The 22864-nt window shown below is 40.1% G+C and overlaps 1 protein-coding gene across 2 annotated transcripts in view; it reads right to left on the bottom strand.

Moving 5' to 3' along the window:
• Window positions 1–22864, bottom strand: part of eng (endoglin) — an 86099-nt gene that overhangs the window by 24157 nt on the left and 39078 nt on the right. For both annotated transcript variants that reach the window (XR_011980654.1, XM_072692732.1), the window contains exons 4-7: window positions 9480–9599; window positions 2710–2872; window positions 1782–1941; window positions 485–584 (exon numbers count right to left, since the gene is read on the bottom strand). Coding sequence is in view for 1 of the 2 variants with exons in the window: in XM_072692732.1 (XP_072548833.1) it covers window positions 485–584; window positions 1782–1941; window positions 2710–2872; window positions 9480–9599 (543 nt within the window). In the remaining variant the exon portion in view is untranslated. The remainder of the gene's footprint in view (window positions 1–484; window positions 585–1781; window positions 1942–2709; window positions 2873–9479; window positions 9600–22864) is intronic.

Here is a 22864-nt window from a genome sequence, read left to right as displayed (position 1 = left end):
AAGTGGGAAGAGAGGGGCGGGGTTTATGCTATGACCACACCCACACAATTAAATGACTAAGAAGACAACATGAATTATATAAAATAAATCAAATACTAAAAATACCAAGAATTTCTGTATTTATATTTAATAGATCCTAAAATATACTGTATAAATATACATAAACAAAAACATAATATAATATATATTGTATATATCAGTACAGTTCACATAATAAAGCTATACAATTTATATTAGATTATATATATATATATATATATATTATAACTATATAATATTTTAGAAGCTATATTTTAAACTATGTGAATATGTAACAATTCAATCATATCTAATATTAATTAATATTTCTATCAGAAATATAAATATTTCTGATAATATGTACGTTTGTAGGTATTTGTAGGTACTAGGTATTCAGGCCTTTTACTCGAAACACTACACTAGAGATCTACGAATGCCCTGCTGATGTCTGAAATATTTCTCTCACCAGAGGAATGACATTTTCAGCCTTGATCTTCCACTGGGTTCCAGCCGGACCCCTCAACACCAGTCTGGCATTTGAAGGCTTAACCTCCACTACAACATCACTGAAAAAAATAGGTAGGTTCAGTAATCAGAGTTAAAATTACCTTTTTGCTGCACAAACATGTCAAGAATTGTTTTTGCAAATTCAATACAAAGTTATTTTTCATATATATATATATATATATATATATATATATATATATATATATACACAGTCTTGTCAAAATGTGTCCACTGCTCGCAAATTCGTCCGAAGTTTGGCCTGAACATGACTCGTGGGGGGCGGTCAAAAACTTTATTACACACAGCAGCTGTGCTGCGCTGACCAATCAGGCAAAAGCAACATACACCTAGACAGCTCCGCCATTTACGGCATATATAGAGCACAGCAGCTGCCTCGGCCCACGTCTTTTTCCGGTGCATCATGTAGAGTGTTTAATCTCCAGATTTATAGCCAAGTACAGTTAAACATAAAAAAATAATGAGAATAATTATTTAATTTAAAAAAGAATAATTATTGAATTACAAAAGTAAAAAAGAATAATAAATAGAATAATTATTTAATTTTAAAAATAGAATAATTGTTTAATTGAAAAAATAAATATATAATTCTGAAAAATTAAGAGACCACCTGAATTTATTTTCTTAAATCTGCATCTCTACCTGTAAGGCAGTCATTTTATTTCAGGCGTTTCAACAAACTAAGCTGAGTTAGCTGAATCTGCAGAGTATGAACGGCATATAGTCCCAACAGCAATGTGAAAGACTAGTGGAGAGCCGGCCGAGACATGAGAGCTGTGATTGGCTGTCGAGGTTATTATTTCACCATAGTGATTCTGAATGCTCTCAGAGTTCAGATATTAGTACTGTGATTAAATCTGAATAATAACTTCTTTACATTATAATTATTATCATCATTTATTTGTATTATTTGAGCAGCTGTTTTTGAGCAGTTGTCATGTCTGCAAATACATAAATGCTCTAAATAGTAACATTTTTATTTAGAATTTAGGAGATATGTTGTCCATGATTTAATTAATACATGCAAATGTTCATTTGAATTTGCCTATAAATAGTAAAACCAGAGAAAGTGATCATGTAGGGTGGTCTCTTCATTTTTTTCGAAGCTGTATATGTACTTAGTGACAATTGTTGACTAGAAATTCAAGAAACGATGGACAGTCTGACCGGTCGTCAACCCCTTGCTGCAGAAAAACCTATGCAGAATGACTCGGACCAGCACCTTCTATTTGACTCACCTAATGTTCACATCATCAGGAATATTGATAATATGCAGCTCGTCCTCAGTTTTCTTGGTTGAGCAGAACTTAACAGCTCCCGCGGAAGATGTCAATTTGACTAGAGGCTTCTGCTTTGGGAATTCCTTCCTCAGTGTGCAGTCTAAAGGCAGCGGCATGTCTGAAAGAGAGCATTCGGTTCATTTCACTGTAAGCTTACTGTTAAATTCATTCGATTATTATTTAAAATGTCATTATTAAATAACACTTCACATATACAGCCTTTATTTTGAGTTCTCTTTAGTCATTTCAGTCTTAGAAATCTGTATGTCTTTTTTTTGGTTCTGCAGTGCACAGATGATCCACAAGGGGGATTAAGAAAATATGTATCTAATTATATATATATATATATATATATATATATATATATATATATATATATATATATATATATATATATATATATATATAGTCATTTATATATTATTTAATAACAATTTATATAAGATAATTAATTATTTAATTACCACACTGATGTAACAAATATGACAAACCTGGGGTTAAGCCCTCATTTACCAAACTTGGGTTATAAATTATAGCAGGTAGTTAATGAACACATTGATGGAAAATCATGACTTTTTGTAGGAATATTAATGTATTCATTTTAATATTACTGTTTTACTAAGCAAATAAACAGCTGCTTTACCTCTAATTTAATTACCAAGGGACTTAAAGTCCATATATTGGCCTGTCCCACTCCTATACACTGTTTTAAGGAGTGTTTCAGAATGAGGGACAATACCGTATAATTTGATTTTAAGGGAAATAGGTGGACGCATGTCCACGTAAACAAATAAAATAAAAATAAAAAATAAAATCCAGGACAAATGTAGGATTTTAGGCCTTTAAACTGAAAAGGGTGGATGATGCATGTGCAGCACAGGCCTACCTTTCATTTGAACCAGGTCGATCTGCTCTGGATCTTGCACTGTGGTAAATGACGTTACCCCTCCAAACTCTTGCTTTGCCCAGTTCACGAGGGCACTGCTGTTTAGATTCGGGGCAGTGGAAATCTTTCCCACACTGAACCTCAGAGAGCTTCCTTCTGTCACCTGTGGGATACATGGGAAAGCTGTCTTTAGTGAAGGCTGTAGCTGCAGTAAATGTCTCTGAGGTCCGAGGCATTAAACCAGGGACCTTCCTGCTGAGCGAAATAAGGAGAAGAGTGAGTTTCCCGAAGAAAACACAGACTTATGATGTTGCTATGGTATTCCAGATGTTTGCTATGGTGCTGCTAGGTGGCTGATATGAAGTGGTTTAGTGGTTGCTATGGTGTTGCTAGGTGGTTGCTATGGTATCACATGTGGTTGCTACAGTGTTTCTAGATGGTTGCTAGAGTATGAGTATCAATTTAACAGGCTGGTAACAAAGCATTTATTGTACAATATTGCTATGGTTGCTATGACGTTGCTATGGAGTTTGCTATAGTGTTGCTAGGTGGTTCATATGGAGTTGTTTAGTGGTTGCTGGGTGGCTTCTACGGTGTTAGCATGTGGTTGCTATGCAATCACATGTGGTTGCTACAGTGTTTCTAGGTGGCTGCTCGAGTATATTGCTGTTCAATTTAACAGGCTGGTAACAAAGAGTTTTTTGTACATTGCTGCTATGGTTGCTAAGATGTTGTTATAGTGTTGATACATGCTTTCGAAGGTTTTCCAGGTGGTTGCTATGCTGTTGCTAGGTGGTTCATATGGAGTTGCTTTGTGGTTGCTGGGTGGTTGCATTGGTGTTGCTAGGTGGTTCATGTGAAGTTGTTTAGTGGTTGCTATAGTGTTGCTAGGTGGTTGCTATGTTATCACATGTGGTTGCTGCAGTGTTTTAAGATGGTTGCTAGAGTATCAATTTAACAGGCTGGTAACAAAGCGTTCATTTGTACATTTCTGCTATGGTTGCTTTGATGTCATGGTATTTGCTATAGTGTTGCTAGGTGTTTCATATAGAGTTCTTTAGTGGTTGCTGGGTGGCTGCTATGTTATCACACATTGTTGCGACAGTGTTTCTAGGTGGCTGCTAGAGTGAGTCCCTGCTCAATTTAACAGGGTGGTTACAAAGTGTTTATTGTATATGACTGCTATGGTTCCTATGATGTTGCTATGGTGCAGATACATGATCTCTATGATATTCCAGGTGGTTTCTGTGGTCTCACTGCTATGTACGTTGCTATGTTGCATGGTTGCAACAGTGTTTCTAGGTGGTTGCTATAGTATATTGCTGTTCGATGTGTTTATTGTACATCGATTGATATGGCATTGGTTGCTATGGCATTCCAGGTGGTTGCTATGGTGTTAGTAGGTGGATGTTTAGTGGTTGCTGTTGTGTTGCTTTGTCATTGCCATGTTTTCAAATGTGGTTGCTATGGTGTTGCTAGGTGGTTGTTATAGTATATGGCTTTTAAATATGCAACAGGGTGGTCACAAAGTGTTTAGTGTGCATTCTCGCTGTGGTTGCTATGGCGTTGCCATTGAGTATTGCATAACAGGGTGCTAAGGAAGTGTGTATTCTGCTTTATTACAACTAATAATGTCATTATTATTGATTTTCAATTAATAAAATATTTACTAATACATTTATAATGAAACAAATTCAGGCCTTATTAAAAAAAGGTCTTTATAAACCCCTATTTTATAAAGAAAGCCCAAATATATGTGGGCATGGTTTAGCAAGACTGACCCCAGCTCTCACAGTTCTGACCGCCGAGGGTACATTCATGATTCTATTCATTCATGGCTTAAGGATTACGTAATGGCCAGACTTCCTCTGCGCTGCCCAGAAGGTGCAGACTGAGTCGTCTTGTTTATCACTAAATAAAATCAGAATCTAATTTAAAGAGATTTGCTCCTCATTTGCTAACTGACAGCAGTCTGACAACATCTCTCTTTCGCTTTCCCTGTCTCTGTCTGTCTGCGAGCGAGGCTGTTTAAAGCCGAATGTTTATTGTGGTCCGGTGTCCACGCGCTGCTCGCACAACCCCTCTGGTGCCGTGGTCCTTCCTTTGCTTCCTGGCTGGGGACGGGAAATGGGACCTTTTTAACTGCGTGCGTCAGTTCTAGCGGCTGGAATCTGGACTCCATGCGGGGATAAATATATACATACACTGTCTACTCCAGTGGGACCACCGCAGACAGAAAAAGAGACGACTGATAAAGGATTTTAGAGATTATGTCACATTGGAATGAAGCAAGTGAGCAACCTGCCTCTGTCATTATAAACAGACATGAATTACATCAGGTTATTATGGACTGTACTGCAGTACTGCATTACATTATAGACTGTGATGCATTATATCAGGTCATTATAGACTGTAACATATCAGGACAATACAGACTGTGATGCACTATTTTAGGTCATTATAGACTGTAATGCATTATATCAGGTCATTATAGACTGTAACATATCAGGACATTACAGACTGTGATGCACTATTTTAGGTCATTATAGACTGTAATGCATTATATCAGGTCATTATAAACTGTGATGCATTATATCAGGTCATTATAGACTGTAATGCATTATATCAGGTCATTATAGACTGTGATGCATTATATCAGGTCAATAAAGACTGTAACATATCAGGACATTATAGACTGTGATGCATTATATCAGGTCATTATAGACTGTGATGCATTATATCAGGTCATTATAAACTGTGATGCATTATATCAGGACATTATAGACTGTGATGCATTATATCAGGTCATTATAGATTTGAATGCATTATATCAGGTCAATAATGACTGTAACATATCAGGACATTATAGACTGTGATGCATTATAACAGGTCATTATAGATTTTAATGCATTATATCAGGTCAATAATGACTGTAACATATCAGGATATTATAGACTGTGATGCATTATATCAGGTCATTATAGACTGTGATGCATTACATCAGGTCATTATAGACTGTGATGCATTATATCAGGACATTATAGACTGTACTGTTTTATATCAGGACATTATAGACAGTGATGCATTATATCGGGTCATTATATACATTACAGTCTATAATTGCCTGATATAATGCATTACAGCATATCATTATATCAGGTCATTATAGACTGTAATGTATTACGTATAGACATTATAGACTGTAATGCATCATGTGTAGAAATTATAGACTGCAATGCGTTATATCAGGTCATTATAGACTGTAACACATATCAGGTCATTATAGACTGTAATGCATTATATCAGGTCATTATAGACTGTAACACATATCAGGTCATTATAGATATTAACGGATTATATCAGGTCATTATAGATGGTAACACATATCAGGTCATTATAGACTGTGATGCATTATATCAGGTCATTATAAATAATAATTTATAATGATATTAATGCATTATAGATATTAATGCGTTATATCAGGTCATTATAGATTGTAAAACATATAAGGTCATTATAGACTGCAATGCATTATATCAGGTCATTATAGATGGTAATTATTATATTATTATATTAGGTCATTATAGATATTAATAATAGATATTAACAGATTATATCAGGTCATTATAGAGTTGGTACATTTGTCTACAGTGGAGTTTCACACCAAGCCCATCCAAATTCTGAAACATGGTGGAGTTCCCCTTTAAGGTGATTAATGAATTCTTTGCAGGATCTGTAGGGTGGACAGGTTTGATATTCAGCTCATATTTGACTGATGTGTTCTTTTCATATAGATGTTTTTGGTGGACAGAGAAAGAAAGACAGGAAGCCGTGTAGACAAGCAGCAAAGTCACAATGAAACACGGGAGGGGTGAAGGGGAATGGAGGGATGTGGAGAACAGAGGAGCCAGTCTGACAGGCGTTTGTCTCTGCAGGTATCAAAACTAACGGCAGGAAGCATCCCGGGCCGAAGTGGCTCGATCCCAAGCCCATTCCGATTAGACTTCCTTCCCCGCTGCGTGACTCAGTGTGGAGACGCTGGCCAACTGCAGCCTTTCAGCACAGTGCTGCCATTAACCTGACCTAGACCTTTCAGCCCTAACGTCACACGGACGAGACTCTGTTATCCCTCTGTTTTCAGCCTGCAGAGGGAAGAACGTGATCTCACTGACAGGTCTGTGTTTAGGATCCTTAGAGAGCTGATTAAAAGCCGGGTCAGGACTGTGGAACGTCACTCCCTTCAGCTCTCTGAACATCCTGTGTGTCCTGCATCCTGTACAGCTTAAAACACAAATCCTGCCCCACATCCCCCCCCCCCTCAAACCAGGCCTTCATGTTTGTCCCTTTTATCTGCATAAAATACACACACTATATGTCAAAAGTTTGTGGACACCCCGTCTAATAAATGCATTCAGCCGCTTTAACCTGCACCCATTGCTGACAAACACACACAGCTTGTCTAGTCCCTGTAGAGAAGTACTGCCAATAGAATAGGACTCCCTGGAGCAGATAAACATCATGAACCTATTGGCACCATGCTGCCTAATAATGCCAGGTGTGTTTATCCATTGTTTCAAGGGTCAAGGGTATTTAAAAGAGTTGGAGTAACTGTCTCTACTGTCCAGGGAAGTAGGCTTTCTACTACTACTTTGCTGTGAGGATTTGATTGCATTCAGCAACAAGAGCTTAATTGAGGTCAGGATGTTGGATCATGATCACCACCCCACCTCATCATCGTCCCCAACCAACTCCTTAACTCAGTATCCCAAAAGTACTGGATGGAGCTCCACCACCATCATACCAGAGAACACAGCTCCTCCACTGCTCCACAGCTCCTCAATGCTGGGGGGCTTTATACCCCTCTAGCTCACGCCTGGCATATTTAGGCAGCATGGTGCCAATAGAGGTTTATGTATGTTGTCTTCTCCAGGGAGTCCTAATGTATTGGCAGTACTTCTTCTCTACAGGGAATAGTCAAGCAATGGGTGCAACTTAAATTTAGTAACTTTATACTAACAGCATTTGCGGGGCAGACATGACCTGAGGCTGCCCACCGCTCTGGATGTGTGTTTTTATCTGACCCCCAATACACTAGTGTGAGTGTGTGTGTGTGTGTGTGTTCACTACCATGGACGAAGTGTGAAAGTGTGTAAAGTGTGTTTCCAAATAAGAATTGCTATCATTCAAAAGAAACAGGACGAATCCAGGACATTTGACTTACTTTCCCTTTTCTTTTACTGCTTGGAGAATTGGATAAAAGCCAAATGAGGAATTTTCTTTATTTCTCCAAACAGCCAAAATGAGTCAAGGACACCCACTGTCTTTTTTTTTCTTCTTCTTCTTTCTCCTGAATGATGTACTGTTAAGCTTTCTTACCGCTCGCGGAAAAACAGCCCTTAAGCAAGCAGCTATTCAATTCTTAATACGCTCAGTGTTGAAATATCGCTCGATGTTTCAGTGTGTGTTCCCTGCTGGCACACTGTGAGAAGACTGCAAAGAAGACAGGCCGTTTGGAGTGGACTCAGATGGACTCAAGCTGGTGTTCTGGCTTCTTTTAGGTTGGATCTAGTCTGCAGTAAAATAATGGTCGTAGCTTTGCGGAAGAGGGTTGCGCAAGTCCAGGCTTGACAGGCCACAATTTGGTACAGTTTAGTGGCTACCCTGCTTCTTACAAACTCCAAACGCAACTCACTCAACTGCTAAAGTGGGCTTTAGAACCGCACTTTAGTTGTCCAGAACATGTCCAGTTCTCACTGTGAGTTGTGGATCTGCTTCTAAACAGTGCTCTATTACACCATCAAGAGGGAGATTGGAGGTCTTAGTTACAGTAACAGTGTGTGACACTACCTCCACCATGTTTAACCTCGCTATCTCTCACTGTGAGTTGTAGATCTGCTTCTAAACAGTGCTCTATTACGCCACCAAGAGGGAGATTCAAATACTATGGGAGTAAATCCAGAACTTCAACACACAACTCAGTCAACACACTTAACATGAGAGCTAGCCAGGTTAAACATGGTGGAGGTAGTATCACACTGTACTGGATTAACCATGTTCGTCAGACTTTTTAGTGCCTTGACACAATTTGAGGCCAGGGTGTAATGATTTCAGCATGGAAGACACTAATTAGTGAGTCATAAGCTTTCATGTTAATGCAGGTAGAGGCTCCATCAAGCATGTCTTGGACTGCAAATCTGATTTATAGCTGAAGTACTCCGTTAATTTTCCTAATTAAGACAAACCGTTGACACTTATATCAGACAGGACTTGTTGTTCTTGTTTTTGGGCTGTTTGGGTTCTCCCATATGGATAATCAGCACCATTTAAATATGTCTGCCCTTATAATGCTCAGTGGGGCCTGAGGCCACACAAACAAGGTTAATTGGTTTTCCAAACAGGCCCTTGGGGATCGCACAGCTGTAGCTAGGTAAAAATTCTCGGACAGATTAGAGCAGCTGGATATAGGACACGGTTGAGGATGGAGAAATGTCCGTCTTCCCAAAAATAAACGCAAACAGGTAGAAAGTAAGAGAAAAAGATCAAGAATGGCTTTGCTTATGGTGTATTTAATATGTGTATATAATATGTTTATTTAAATTAATGAATAAATTTGTTTATTTATTTATTAGAAACCCCCGTCAGGTCTCTGCTGCCTTTTACTTTAGCAATTAAACTAGTTTTAAGAACTATTTGACCTTAATAAAGTAAGAATTCAACTGCATGTCTTTCCTTTATTTGTGCTGCCAGTGGTGAAAGTGTGAGGTACTTACATAGAGGCTCAGGGTAATATCAGTTTGCTTGGCGTGTGCGTAGATAACATTTGGCCCTGTACTGGTGAGGATCACGATGGCTGAAACTTCTGCAGTTAAATACATCATGGCATGTTCCATCTGCAATTGAGAAAAAGAAACAAAGGTTAGCATCTCGGATTAGCAAAACTGGGCTTACATAATCCCTCCTCAACTGCTGATGATCAGCAAAAGGCAGAAGATGGCTTCCTTAGATCTGCACACTTTGGAGCTACACTATAGGCCCTATCTTACACCCTGCACAAGCGGTGTCGCCCCACCAACAGTCTATCTTCCACCACTTCGGTGCAGGACAGAAAAAAGTCTGGACGCTCATCTTCCGTGGATCTTAAAGGATGGCAGGTCGAGCCGAGCCGTACTTGAAGCTGGAAGGGCTCTTGGTGCAGATCAGGGGCTTTTGACCATCGCCATCAAGTACGGAGGGGCTGGCTGGTCCAGTCTTGGGGTTTGAAGCCAGTGAAGAGAGGTCGCATTATGATCCTGAAATAATATAATAATGCAAAACCCAAATATTTGCTCTGTAAACCAATGATGAAATGAGTATTAGCATTCCACCGCGGCTAAAACCGAGGCTAGCAAAGAATGCCTGGTTTATTTTTATGTTGCGGTGAGTCACACAATGAAATGCCACGAAACACAAAGGAGTCGTAGAGATGTTTCGGATTGTTGTGGTGCAGATAAACATCAGAACAGGCCTTTTGCATTATGTTTACATCTCGGGCTAAGCGGCGGCGGCGCAGTTGCAGCGGTAAGCAGCTGCAGTCCCAGGCCAGCCGGCGGGAAAAAAAAAAAGATATTCCCACAGGCCCTTTTCCTGCGATTAGGAAGAAAAGAAAATCAGCCACCATAAACAGTCAGAGTCCTCTCGCGACTGTGTTGTTGTTTTGCAGGCTAGCCGGGCAGACTGGCAGACGCACTGTAGCGTGCAGCAAACTTAATCTCCACACACACACACACACACACACACACACACACACACACACCAAAGCTAAGCCTGGTGCCTGGTGTTACCATACAGTGTGTGTTACCTCAGACAGAGCTGCCCAGGACACCCATACTAATGTGGTTCTGCAAGGGAAGGTACACAGCAGTTGTGCCAAGGTTAAGTTCTCCGGAGTCTATATGTGAAGTTGCCCTAAAGGCGTGATTTAAAGCATTAAAAATAAAATCTGTGATGAAAAATAAACCGTTATATGTTTTTATGCATAATTTCTATCCCAGAGAAACCATTACAAAAGGCCTGGAAGCATCTGTACACCTTTAACCTGATAAAGATGGAAAAGAACTATTAATATGTGATTATGCAAATTAGAAATGTCCCAGTGTTCCCATTTCGCTTGAGTATGTGTTTAGGCTAGTCTAAACACCTCTGATTTTACTAGTGTGGGCTCACCTCGTCAGCTAAACACAGTCCTAGATAATCGTTATATTAATAAGACACAGCAGCATTATCTACTAGCATACTAGCATATCTACTAGTTATTCAGTAAATAATATGAATTATTCATCATCCACTATAAATTATTTAGTACTGACCATGAATTATTTAATAACCACTACAAATTATTTAATAACCACTACAAATTATTTAATAACCACTATGAATTATTCAGTATCTACTATGAATTATTATATAATTACTATGAATTATTCAGTATCTACTATGAATTATTATATAATTACTATGAATTATTCAGTATCTACTATGAATTATTATATAATTACTATGAACTCTTCAGTACCTACTATGAATTATTCAGTATCTCCTACTAATTATTCTATAATTACTATGAATTATTATATAATTACTATGAATTGTTCAGTAACTACGATGAATTACTAAGTATCTACTATGAATTATTCAGTAACTACTATGAATTATTCTGTAATTAATATGAATTATTAAGCCTCTACTATGAATTATTCAGTAACTACTATGAATTATTCTGTAATTAATATGAATTATTAAGCCTCTACTATGAATTACTAAGAAACTACTATACATTATTCAGTATCTACTATGAATTATTTAATATTGACCAGAAATTATTTAATAACCACTAAAAATTATTCAATAACCACTATGAATTATTCAGTAACCATTATAAATTATTTAGTAATTAGTATGAATTTATTAGTATCTACTATGAATTATTCAGTATGCATTGTATACGTTTTGGCATCCATTATGAATAGCTCAGCATCAACTATAAATTATTCAGCTTCTGCAACAAATTATTCAGTAACCATTATGAATTATGTAGTAATTACTATGAATTAATTAGTATCTACTATGAATAATTCAGTAACCACTATGAATTAGTCAGTGACCCCTATAAATCACTTAGTGTCTACTACTGTTTACTCAGTGACTGCAATTGGTCAGTGTCGGCGCTAGGTTAAGAGTGGGTCCACCACCCAAGTCAAGAGCAGCTCCTTTGTTATGCTGGTGCCACTGATGAGGAGTAAGGGGACGGCTAACGCAAACTATGCATGAGCAGATGGACTACAGCCTCTAACTGCACACCAACGACATGAAGCTCCAAATGAGGGGTTTCCAACAAAGTGGCCAGAGAGTGTATATATATAGACTAATGCATACAAGCTGCAGAGCTACAAGCAAGTGTCTGATTTCCACCACAGTAATGTGCAATTTGAGCCAACGGGAGAGCATCACTAAGGGCAGAATGCCACAGAGGAATCATTCAAACAGCTCCTCTGTCCCACTAGAAGCAGCCTCCACAGGCAAGCCATCAGGCAACGAGCCAGAATGTCACCTTGACCCTCAACTACCATCATCATCATCATCATCGGTCAGGTGTGATTGTTCACATTGCTGCTGTTTGAAACTGCATGGGGTGAATTAAGGCGTAGGAGTCAGTGTTATCGCAACAGTAATAAAACTGTGCTTTTTGATAAATTGGGGCCTAAACTGAAATTGGAGCTCCTGTATCTACAGGAGACCTTTTTCACGGTTAGCTGTTATTGAGTAAATATTGGGAAAAGAGCTTGGATTGATGAAATGTGCTCAAGTAAAAGTGTTGCAATGCCAAAAGTCGAAACTCTGGTAAAGGCCGCCCACACAAGATCCAGCACAATTGCTGGGAAATTAGCGAGAGGCTGGTGAGGCTACAGAGTGAGGTCTAGAGTGAATCACTTCTGCACTATTGTCCATTTAACAGCTTAGTTCATTAGCTTCTAAGACACTACACAGCCTTGCATTAGACTCCATCTCAGAAATGCTTCAGACTAATGAACCAGGAAGGTGCCTCAAAACCAGTCCTTATCTTTTAGTCTTTTCTTAACTTTCTGTAACAGACACACTAAGAACTACACCTGCAAAGACATATTTAGTGGTAAAACTGTATTTCTGGAGCCTCATTTAACAACTTTTCAGATTTTCTTTTTCTTCAGATGACCCATTCTGAAAGTGGATACACAAGTCAACCAGCTGGTTGACTCGCCCAGTTAGGGCACTGTAATACAACAGAACTATAATATCATGTTTACTGTGCTAAATAAAACATGGGCAAATATGCCCATGCCTTGAATTAAAGCCTCCTATACATTTTAGAGTAAGATCTGATGTTAAGAGCTACCTACCTTCCAATAATCCAATAATAAGCTTGAAAGGATTACTGCAACACACGTGCATACGATCACAGCATGCTATTCTGTCGTTCACTGTGCTTATCACAGCCAATTTAGCCATTTACCGTTCACACTCACTAGCTAGGATTCCTCCTATCCCAGCACTGGATGGACTTTAAAAGACACACTGTCCCTTTCATTGTATTACAGTCTGTCAGAGTGACTGTAGCACTTATATGAACATAACAGAGCATAATAGAGCGCCCCCTACTCTCCCTGTAGTGTATTACAGTCTGTCAGAATGAGCATGTGGATCATATGAACATTATAGCGCATTATAGAGCGCCCCCTACTCTCCCTGTAGTGTATTACAGTCTGTCAGAATGAGCATGTGGATCATTTGAACATTATAGAGCATTATAGAGCGCCCCCTACACTTCCTGTAGTATATTACAGTCTGTCAGAATGAGCGTGTGGATCCTATGAACATTATAGAGCATTATAGAGCACCCCCTATGCTTCCTGTAGTGTATTACAGTCTGTCAGAATGAGCGTGTGGATCATATGAACATTATAGAGCGCCCCCTACGCTTCCTGTAGTGTATTACAGTCTGTCAGAATGAGCGTGTGGATCATATGAACATTATAGATCATTATAGAGCGCCCCCTACATTTCCTGTAGTGTATTACAGTCTGTCAGAATGAGCGTGTGGATCATATGAACATTATACAGCATTATAGAGCGCCCCCTACACTTCCTGTAGTGTATTAGTCTGTCAGAATGAGCGTGTGGATCATATGAACATTATAGAGCGCCCCCTACGCTTCCTGTAGTGTATTACAGTCTGTCAGAATGAGCGTGTGGATCATATGAGCATTATAGAGCGCCCCCTACGCTTCCTGTAGTGTATTACAGTCTGTCAGAATGAGCGTGTGGACCATATGAACATTATAGAGCGATCCCCCTACATTTCCTGTAGTGTATGAGCGTGTGGATCATATGAACATTATAGAGCATTATAGAGCACCCCCTACATTTCCTGTAGTGTATTACAGTCTGTCAGAATGAGCGTGTGGATACAAGCATTTTTTTTATATGCTTAACAATTTATTAACTCTCCATTCATCTATTTATCATTAGAAATGGTTGCTATGCTATACTTTGTATTATAACAGATTATAGCAGCGCTGGGTTCCTGAGATCTATTGATCCTACTGATTTCTGCAAAAACTTTTCTGATTCAAATCTTGCTGATCAGACGTGAACTCACGTGTACAAGCTAAATGTCCTGTAGCATAAACAGAAGCTTTGGAGGCTACAGGTGAGGCCAAACCTCACCACATTTGTGGGCGGAGCATGGGCAGGGTGAATTCAGCTGAATTCAGGCCGAATAACAGCAAACAGAGTAAAAACCGTGAACAGTGGCTGCTGTTAAGCCATCCGGACGCAGTGACCATCTCGGCTTTGGATACACAGCCTCTGCCGCAATGCCATTCCGCCTCCAACAATCCAATCTAACAACTCAATTTCTTTGAGAACACTCGCTAGATAACCTGCTCTGGTGTCGCCTCCTGCAGAGAAGCCTACTGACGACAGCCGAGCGCGGCCACATTCTCTTATACCACGGCACATCAGCGCGCTGGGAGAGGGAGCGGTATGAATTTTTCATGGAAGAATAGGCACAGCTTCAGCTCCACAGTAGCAGGAGAAGGTGTGATAAGGGGAGATGAGAGGAGATGAAAGGAATGGAGTGGAGGGGCTTAAGCATTATAATATTGTTTCTGACTCCACTGAGGCTTGGGGCAGTTTGATGGAGAGAGGGAAGGAGGGTCTCTTCTGTTTGCCTGAGCCATAAACCTCTATCTGAACATCTGTTGATATTCTAGTCATGGTCTAGACCTTCATCAATGATCAGTTTCAGAGAAAAGAGCTGGACATTTTGGATTCGAGGAGCAACTAGCAAAGTAGCAGTGACAATAAAGTGGCCAGTCAGTAGAATCATAAGATTTGGGTTTCTAATAAAGAGACCAGTGCTGAAGCACAAGGTAGGTGTTTCTAATAAAGTGGCCAGTCAGTAGAATCATAAGATTTGGGTTTCTAATAAAGAGACCAGTGCTGAAGCACAAGGTAGGTGTTTCTAATAAAGTGGCCAGTCAGTAGAATCATAAGATTTGGGTTTCTAATAAAGAGACCAGTGCTGAAACGCAAGGTAGGTGTTTCTAATAAAGTGGCCAGTCAGTAGAATCATAAGATTTGGGTTTCTAATAAAGAGACCAGTGCTGAAACCCAAGGTAGGTGTTTCTAATAAAGTGGCCAGTCAGTAGAATCATAAGATTTGGGTTTCTAATAAAGAGACCAGTGCTGAAGCACAAGGTAGGTGTTTCCAATAAAGTGGCCAGAAAGTGGGTGCACAAAGTAGGGGTTTCTAATAAAGTGGCCAGTGCTGAAGTGTGAGGAAGGTATTTCTAATAAAGTGGCCATTAAATAGAAACATATGGCTATGGTTTTTAATACAGTGGCCAGTGCTGAAGCGCAGGGTAGGTGTTTCTGACAAAGTGGCCAGTGAGATGAAGCATAAGGTAGGTGTTTCTAATAAAACGGCAGGCAAAATAAAGGCCATTAGCAACATCTACAACAAGTGCTGATTAGGAAAGATGGCTGAGGTGTTAGCTTGTGCCAGTGTGTCCATCTGGAATGGATCAAATGAAGGCCATTCCAGCTTCAGAGACCGACGGAGGGAACTGTGGAGGGGAGGGTGGGTATTGGGGGGAGGTGTTGGGAGGGGGGGGGTGTGAGACTTCATCCTGCCAAATCCACTTCTAATCTCTTCTAACCACAGTGTAAACACTCCCACCTGGAAGACTTCGCCGTAATCTTTCAAGACCCCAGCCAGGGCAGGATTTCGTGCGGATCCCCCACCAAATATTTGTCAGCCCCGGGTAGAGAACAAATTACTCGTGCTCTGAGAAAAATGAAATTAATATCGGATGAAATTTGCAGTAGTTATAATGAAATCGTGCACTGCCGGTGCTAATGCGGTAGGCCTGAGGTTGGGGGGAAAGGAACTTGCAGTGAATGTGTAAAAATGAGGACACCCCATTAACCCCTTTGTTCTTTTTGATCATATTTTAACATCTGGAGATCTGATCTTCATGTGATCGACTCAAGCTTGTCTGATCTCTTTCTGATGGTCGATCAACTGTGTTTAAGATCTACCTGCTACCCTGACGACCTTTTAGGACTGTTGGAGTTCTCGGGCTGATCTTGCTAGGACGGTCTGATCTGCCCATGTTGGTCAGCTGTTCCTCTTGTAGATGATTTAGTGGACGGTGGAACAGCGGCTGATTTCTAACAGTTCTGAGATCTTTTTAACCTCCTTCCATCTGCAGACTCCTCTACAACATCTCCACCCTTCTTTCTGAAGGCCTCAGAGAGCTCTCTGGATCTGGCCATGGTGATCTTCTTCACCCCTCACTCACTTCAACCATCAAGATCAGACCAGACGGAACATCTGAGGTTTAAATAAGACACTGAGACTCCTCCAGAAGAATCCTCTCCAACCATGTTCTGATCATCTGCAGCTGATGTTCTGCAGCTGGGTCTGATTCTACACGTTTGAAGGAGTGATAAATGTGGGCGGTTCTGACTTTTCATCACAGGAAAATTAAATTTCTATTAATTCTGTTTAATAAATGATGATTAAGGACGTTTCTTTAGGTGTCTGAGGTTAGTTAGATCACCTCCATCTCATGAAGATCAGATCTCCAGATGTTGAAATATGATCAAAAAGACAAAGCGTTTCTTAGAGAGTAATTAATTTAATAATGTAATATACTGTACGTATTAATGTGTTATTTTTGTTGTTGTTAGAGCTACTCTAATCATCAGAGTGGTTGGATGGTATCGGGAGGCCCGCAGCTCCGCCTTACTGAGCTTCGAACACCTAATAAGGGAATTGTTCTCGTTTAATTAAGCTGAAAGTGGATTTTTTCCCCCCGTTTGCTAATCCTCCCTTCTGTCCCGCTAGCTTTCCCTCCTCACTGTCTGGTCTGGGGAGAAGCAGACTGGTGGAGGGCGGTGGGGAAGGCTTCCCTTTTTTTAAGGCCTTTTTTTATTACATTGATCGCACTGCTGCTGGCTGCTTCATGCTGGAGCCCCACCACTGAGCTAATAAAGCCTCGCCGCGGTCAGCCCCACTGTGCTGCACGCTCCACACGCACTCACTGTGGTGATACACTCACACACACACACTCACTCACACACACACGTAAACTCAGCAGCAACTGGGACAGCGGCAGTTGCCATCAACAGGTCGTTAGAAACTCTTGCTGAGGCAGCATGTGGTCGCAGATGCTACAGGAGGATCGGAGGGTCTCAAGAAACGTTAATTATTAATATTCACCCTAATGAGAGACTGTAGCTCCTCCTCCTCAGTGTATATCACAATACCTACATTTAGAGCGTTATTAATATTCACCCTAATGAGAGACTGTAGCTCCGCCTCCTCAGTGTATATCACAATACCTACATTTAGAGCGTTATTAATATTCACCCTAATGAGAGACTGTAGCTCCTCTTCCTCAGTGTATATCACAATACCTACATTTAGAGCGTTATTAATATTCACCCTAATGAGAGACTGTAGCTCCGCCTCCTCAGTGTATATCACAATACCTACATTTAGAGCGTTATTAATATTCACCCTAATGAGAGACTGTAGCTCCGCCTCCTCAGTGTATATCACAATACCTACATTTAGAGCGTTATTAATATTCACCCTAATGAGAGACTGTAGCTCCGCCTCCTCAGTGTATATCACAATACCTACATTTAGAGCGTTATTAATATTCACCCTAATGAGAGACTGTAGCTCCGCCTCCTCAGTGTATATCACAATACCTACATTTAGAGCGTTATTAATATTCACCCTAATGAGAAACCGTAGCTCCGCCTCCTCAGTGTATATCACAATACCTACATTTAGAGCCTGTCGACCAGCTTGGTCATACTAATCATACTGGCCTTGCTGGTTTGGTCAGGTTGGTCATACTGGTCGGCTACCTAATCATACTGGTTGACTTTCTAATCATACTGGTCGACTACCTAATCCCACTGGTCGACTACTTAATCATACTGGTTGACTACCTAATCATACTGGTCGACTACCTAATCATACTGTTCGACTACCTAATCATACTGGTCGACTACTTAATCATATTGGTCGACTACCTAATCGTACTGGTCGACTACCTAATCATACTGGTCGACTACCTAATCGTACTGGTCGACTACCTAATCGTACTGGTCGACTACCTAATCCTACTGGTCGACTACTTAATCATACTGGTCGACTACCTAATCATACTGGTTGACTACCTAATCATACTGGTCAAGTACTTAATCCTACTGGTCGACTACCTAATCATACTGGTCGACTACCTAATCATACTGGTTGACTTCTTAATCATACTGGTCGACTACCTAATCATACTGGTCGACTACTTAATCATACTGGTCGACTACCTAATCATACTGGTCAACTGCTTAATCATACTGGTCGACTACTTAATCAGACTGGTCGACTACCTAATCATACTTGTCGACTACCTAATCATACTGGTTGACTACTTAATCATACTGGTCGACTACCTAATCATACTGGTCGACTACTTAATCATACTGGTCGACTACCTAATCATACTGGTCGACTACCTAATCATACTGGTCAACTACGTAATCATACTGGTCGACTACCTAATCATACTGGTCGACTACTTAATCATACTGGTCGACTACCTAATCATACTGGTCGACTACTTAATCATACTGGTCGACTACCTAATCATACTGGTCGACTACCTAAGGCTGTTTTTTTAGCATGGCTGAGATTTCCGGCAGCTCTTCTGCACAGTAAATGCATAAAACAGCAAAGACAGAGCTTGGATTACTCAAACTGACCATACATGCTATATGATAGGTCAAATGTCTGGTCAAACGATCTCAACGGTACCCCCCCTCGACACCCCCCCACCCCACCCTTCCAGGTTCTGATAGCTGGCACTTTTTATTTCAGTCCACTCGTCTGCACTGGTTCACAGTTATCTCCGAGCTGGAGGCCGAATTACATTTAATTAGTCTCGCAGGAGGCGGGCTGTCAGACATGCCTACAAGTACTAAGCTGGAAATAATAAATAATAAAAATGAATTAAACACCAAAAACACATATTTCTTAGAGACAGCTTTAATTTCCCCATTTGATCAGGAAGCGTTTTTTTTCCCTGAGATCTGTGCATGAAGAAGAGCACAAAGAGAATATTAGAAGTACAGCTTGAGGTAATGGAAGACAAGCTCTGTTCAGCCTTCAGTGAGTTACTCTGCTGTTACAGCAGACGCATCAACTGTGTTGCTGTGAAAATGCTGCTAATTAGAAGCGCTATATTTGGTACCGTGGACGAGGCTTTAATGTGGACTAGTGAGGAACGGTGCTGGATTTGAGAAGTTCTGGAAGTCATCGGGGAAATTTCCCTCACTAGCATGAACAGCATGCATATCATCATATTCATCATATCATCAAACATCTGAAGCATTAAAGTAGAGTAGTTTGGCCAACTGTGGATCCTGAGGAACGCCCTGTCCTACACATGTTAGAAGTTTGCTGCTTTTTATATTTTTATGATTTTATTATTATTATTATTATTATTATTATTATTATTGTTCAACAAATAAGACACACAAATTAGGGATTTATTAGGCATTATTTACAGAATTTATTCATTCAAATTGAAGTCTAGTTTGTGCAAATTTGCTAATAACAACATGATTAGTTGTAATAATGCATAATAAACACTTCTTACCACCCTGTTATGCAAATTATTTAGTACTATTTTGTCACTGTCCTAAGCATTTTAGTGGTTTCCTGCTTTTAATATTATTCTTATTCTTATTATTATTGTATTTATGTATTCCTATTATTCAAGTAAATAATAAGGGACATACATTAGGGGTTTATTAAGACCTAAGTACTTGATTTATTTAAGTCTTAAATGTGTTTATTATGATCTTTATTAGTACATAATCAGAGGTTTGTTAAGTGCATTATTACGCTAGTAGCCGTAATAATGAACAATTTACACATTGTTACCACCCTGTTATGCAAATTATTACTGTTTAGTCTTTAATTACTGATGAGTGTTTTCCTGATTTTTATATTATTATTATTATTATTATTATTATTATTATGATTATAAACAAATAAAAATACACAATTATTATGACTTTTATTAGTACATAACCAGAAGTCTGTTAAGTGCAAATCACTAATAGCCGTAGTAATGTTTACACTTTGTTCCTCAACCCAGTTCAACCCAGTTCAACACTTTTTATATTATTATTATTATTATTATTATTATTAATATTCGTCCCAATTCCTACATGTTCACATTTTTTAATGTTATTTTAAAACGTCCTTGTTTTTATTGTTGTTTTATGTTGTTTGTATTTTTTTTTTTATTTGCTTTGATTTTATTCTTTTATGTTTGGTGACCTTGAGAGTCCTGAAAGGTTCCTATAAATAAAATGTATTATTAATATGCAATACCCAATCCCACCAGTCTACATCAGCAGTCTACATCAGCAGCCTACATCAGCAGTCTACATCAGCAGTGAGGGATGACTTGTGCAGAGTTGTGTTGATTTCTCCAATTTCCAGATTTTTTTGCCATTTCCAGCCGTTCTAAAGTAACGTTTGAGGTTCAGAGCGACTGAGACTATCATTTAGCGATTAATCAAGAAGTCAAGTCAGGCTCCTGCATCTATATTTACTGGAGTGGACGGAAACGCTCAAAACGGAAAGACGGACAAACCGAACCAGGCCTTCGAGTTGTTTACAGAAAACAGCTCGGCCTACCTGTCCCGGCCCTGCTCTACCTCACTCCACTCGGCTCGAACAATGCACCTTCCAGTGCTGAGCGTTCGGCTGGCTATTTTTGTTCCTGTGCTTTCAAGATACAATTGTTTTCCTTCTGAGCATTTTTTTTTTTTCGAGTGCAATTTTTTTCTTTTTTTTCAAGGTTTTGCTGATGCATAACGGTTTCCCGTTATTCTTTGGTTCTCCCTCCTCTAACCCAGGTCGGCTCCACTGTTCCAGTCTAGGCTCGTTGCCAGGGAGGGAGGAGGGAGGACGGAGGGGGGGGGGGGGGGGGGCGCGAAAGCTGCCAGAGAGTGACATCAATGAAGGCTGGAAGCGCCGCCCTTTTCGGTTCAGTCTAGCCTTAGGCCTCTTCCTCTCTGGCCCTTAGCAACCAAACAACATAGACAACAAGCAGCAGCTAACTTTCGCTCTCTCCCTCTCACGCTCTCTCTCTCGCTCTCTCTCTCTCTCTCTCTCTCTCGCTCTCTCGCTCGCTCTCCCCGCAAAACAATGTGGTGGCTTCCTCCCATGGATGCCAAACATACCCCATCAGGTTGTGTAGATGTTTGCACATGATGCCCGTCGGTTTGGGGACATTTAGCTTTTCAAAACATGCTAATATTAATTAGCATGCTTTCTTTGACGCACTTAGCAACATAACAGGCTATATATATATATATATACACACCAATCAGCCATAACATTAAGAAGAAGTCAAGAACATAGATTACCTCCATCTACAGCGGCTTCTGTCTGTCAAGGGGTGGATCTACATATCAGGCACAAGTGAACAGTCCAACCAAACCACACTGTGAGGTTCTAGATAGACGACTGGGTCAGAACATCTCCAGAACATCAGGCAGGCAGGCCTTGTAGGGGGTTTTGTGGTATGCAGTGGTCAGTACCTACCAAAAAATCTCCAAGGAAGGACAACCGGTGAACCAGCGACAGGATCATGGGTGCCCAAGGTGATGCTCACTAATGCTCATGGAGGCCCCGCCCACCTTACAACTTACAGGACTTATAGGAACCTGCTGCTAACATTAGTTAGCGTTGGTGCTCCAGATACCACAGCACATCGTCAGAGCCTCCAACGATCACACAAGGGGGACCTTCTTAATACTAGGTAGAAGGTGGTGTTAATGTTATGGCTGGTTGGTGTATGGCACAAATTACAGTATGTCTTTCTGAAGACTGTTCAGAAAGCTTCTCTTCTTGCTCTTCTTGCTCTTTGGACGCTGACTTGTTGGAATGACGTCACAGGATCGCAACTCTTGAGAAACTTGCAGCTTTCCGAGTGGGAGTTACGTGGCGGGAGGCCGTGGAAATGGATTTTTCCTCCCACGGGGTCCTGGGAATATTTAGCTTGATGTTCTTCACAGTATCTTCTTTGATATGAAGAGCGGGGGTTGCCTGTATAACCATTTGAAACTTTTGACCTAAGTTAAAAACTCAAGACTTGGATAATTGCAGAAGTCCATGTTCAGCACCATATCAGCAGTGAACAGCCGGCGTCCACTAAAAAAACATAAAAGCAATTCTTTCATCCAAAAATGAGCGTCAGATATGGGATTTTGCCAGCATTCCATACAGCCAATTGAATGTATTTGTGGGCGGAGCTTAAAAAAATACGATTAAGGCCAGATGTTCCCAAAATGTACTGAATTGAATAGGCTGCTTCTGTTACTGACATAACGTATGTACATGATACACACCAATCAGCCAAAACATTAAAACCACCTGCCTAATATTGTAGTGTAGGCCAAACCAGCTCTGACCAGTCAAGACATGGACTCCACAAGACCTCTAAAGGAGTCCTGTAAGTTGTGAGCTGAGGTCATGGGC

Source organism: Salminus brasiliensis, chromosome 1 (assembly GCF_030463535.1).
Source record: "Salminus brasiliensis chromosome 1, fSalBra1.hap2, whole genome shotgun sequence".
Classification (NCBI taxonomy): domain Eukaryota; kingdom Metazoa; phylum Chordata; class Actinopteri; order Characiformes; family Bryconidae; genus Salminus; species Salminus brasiliensis.
The sequence above is the reverse complement of the archived record's forward strand: the minus strand, read 5'-3'. Positions and strand labels throughout refer to the sequence as shown.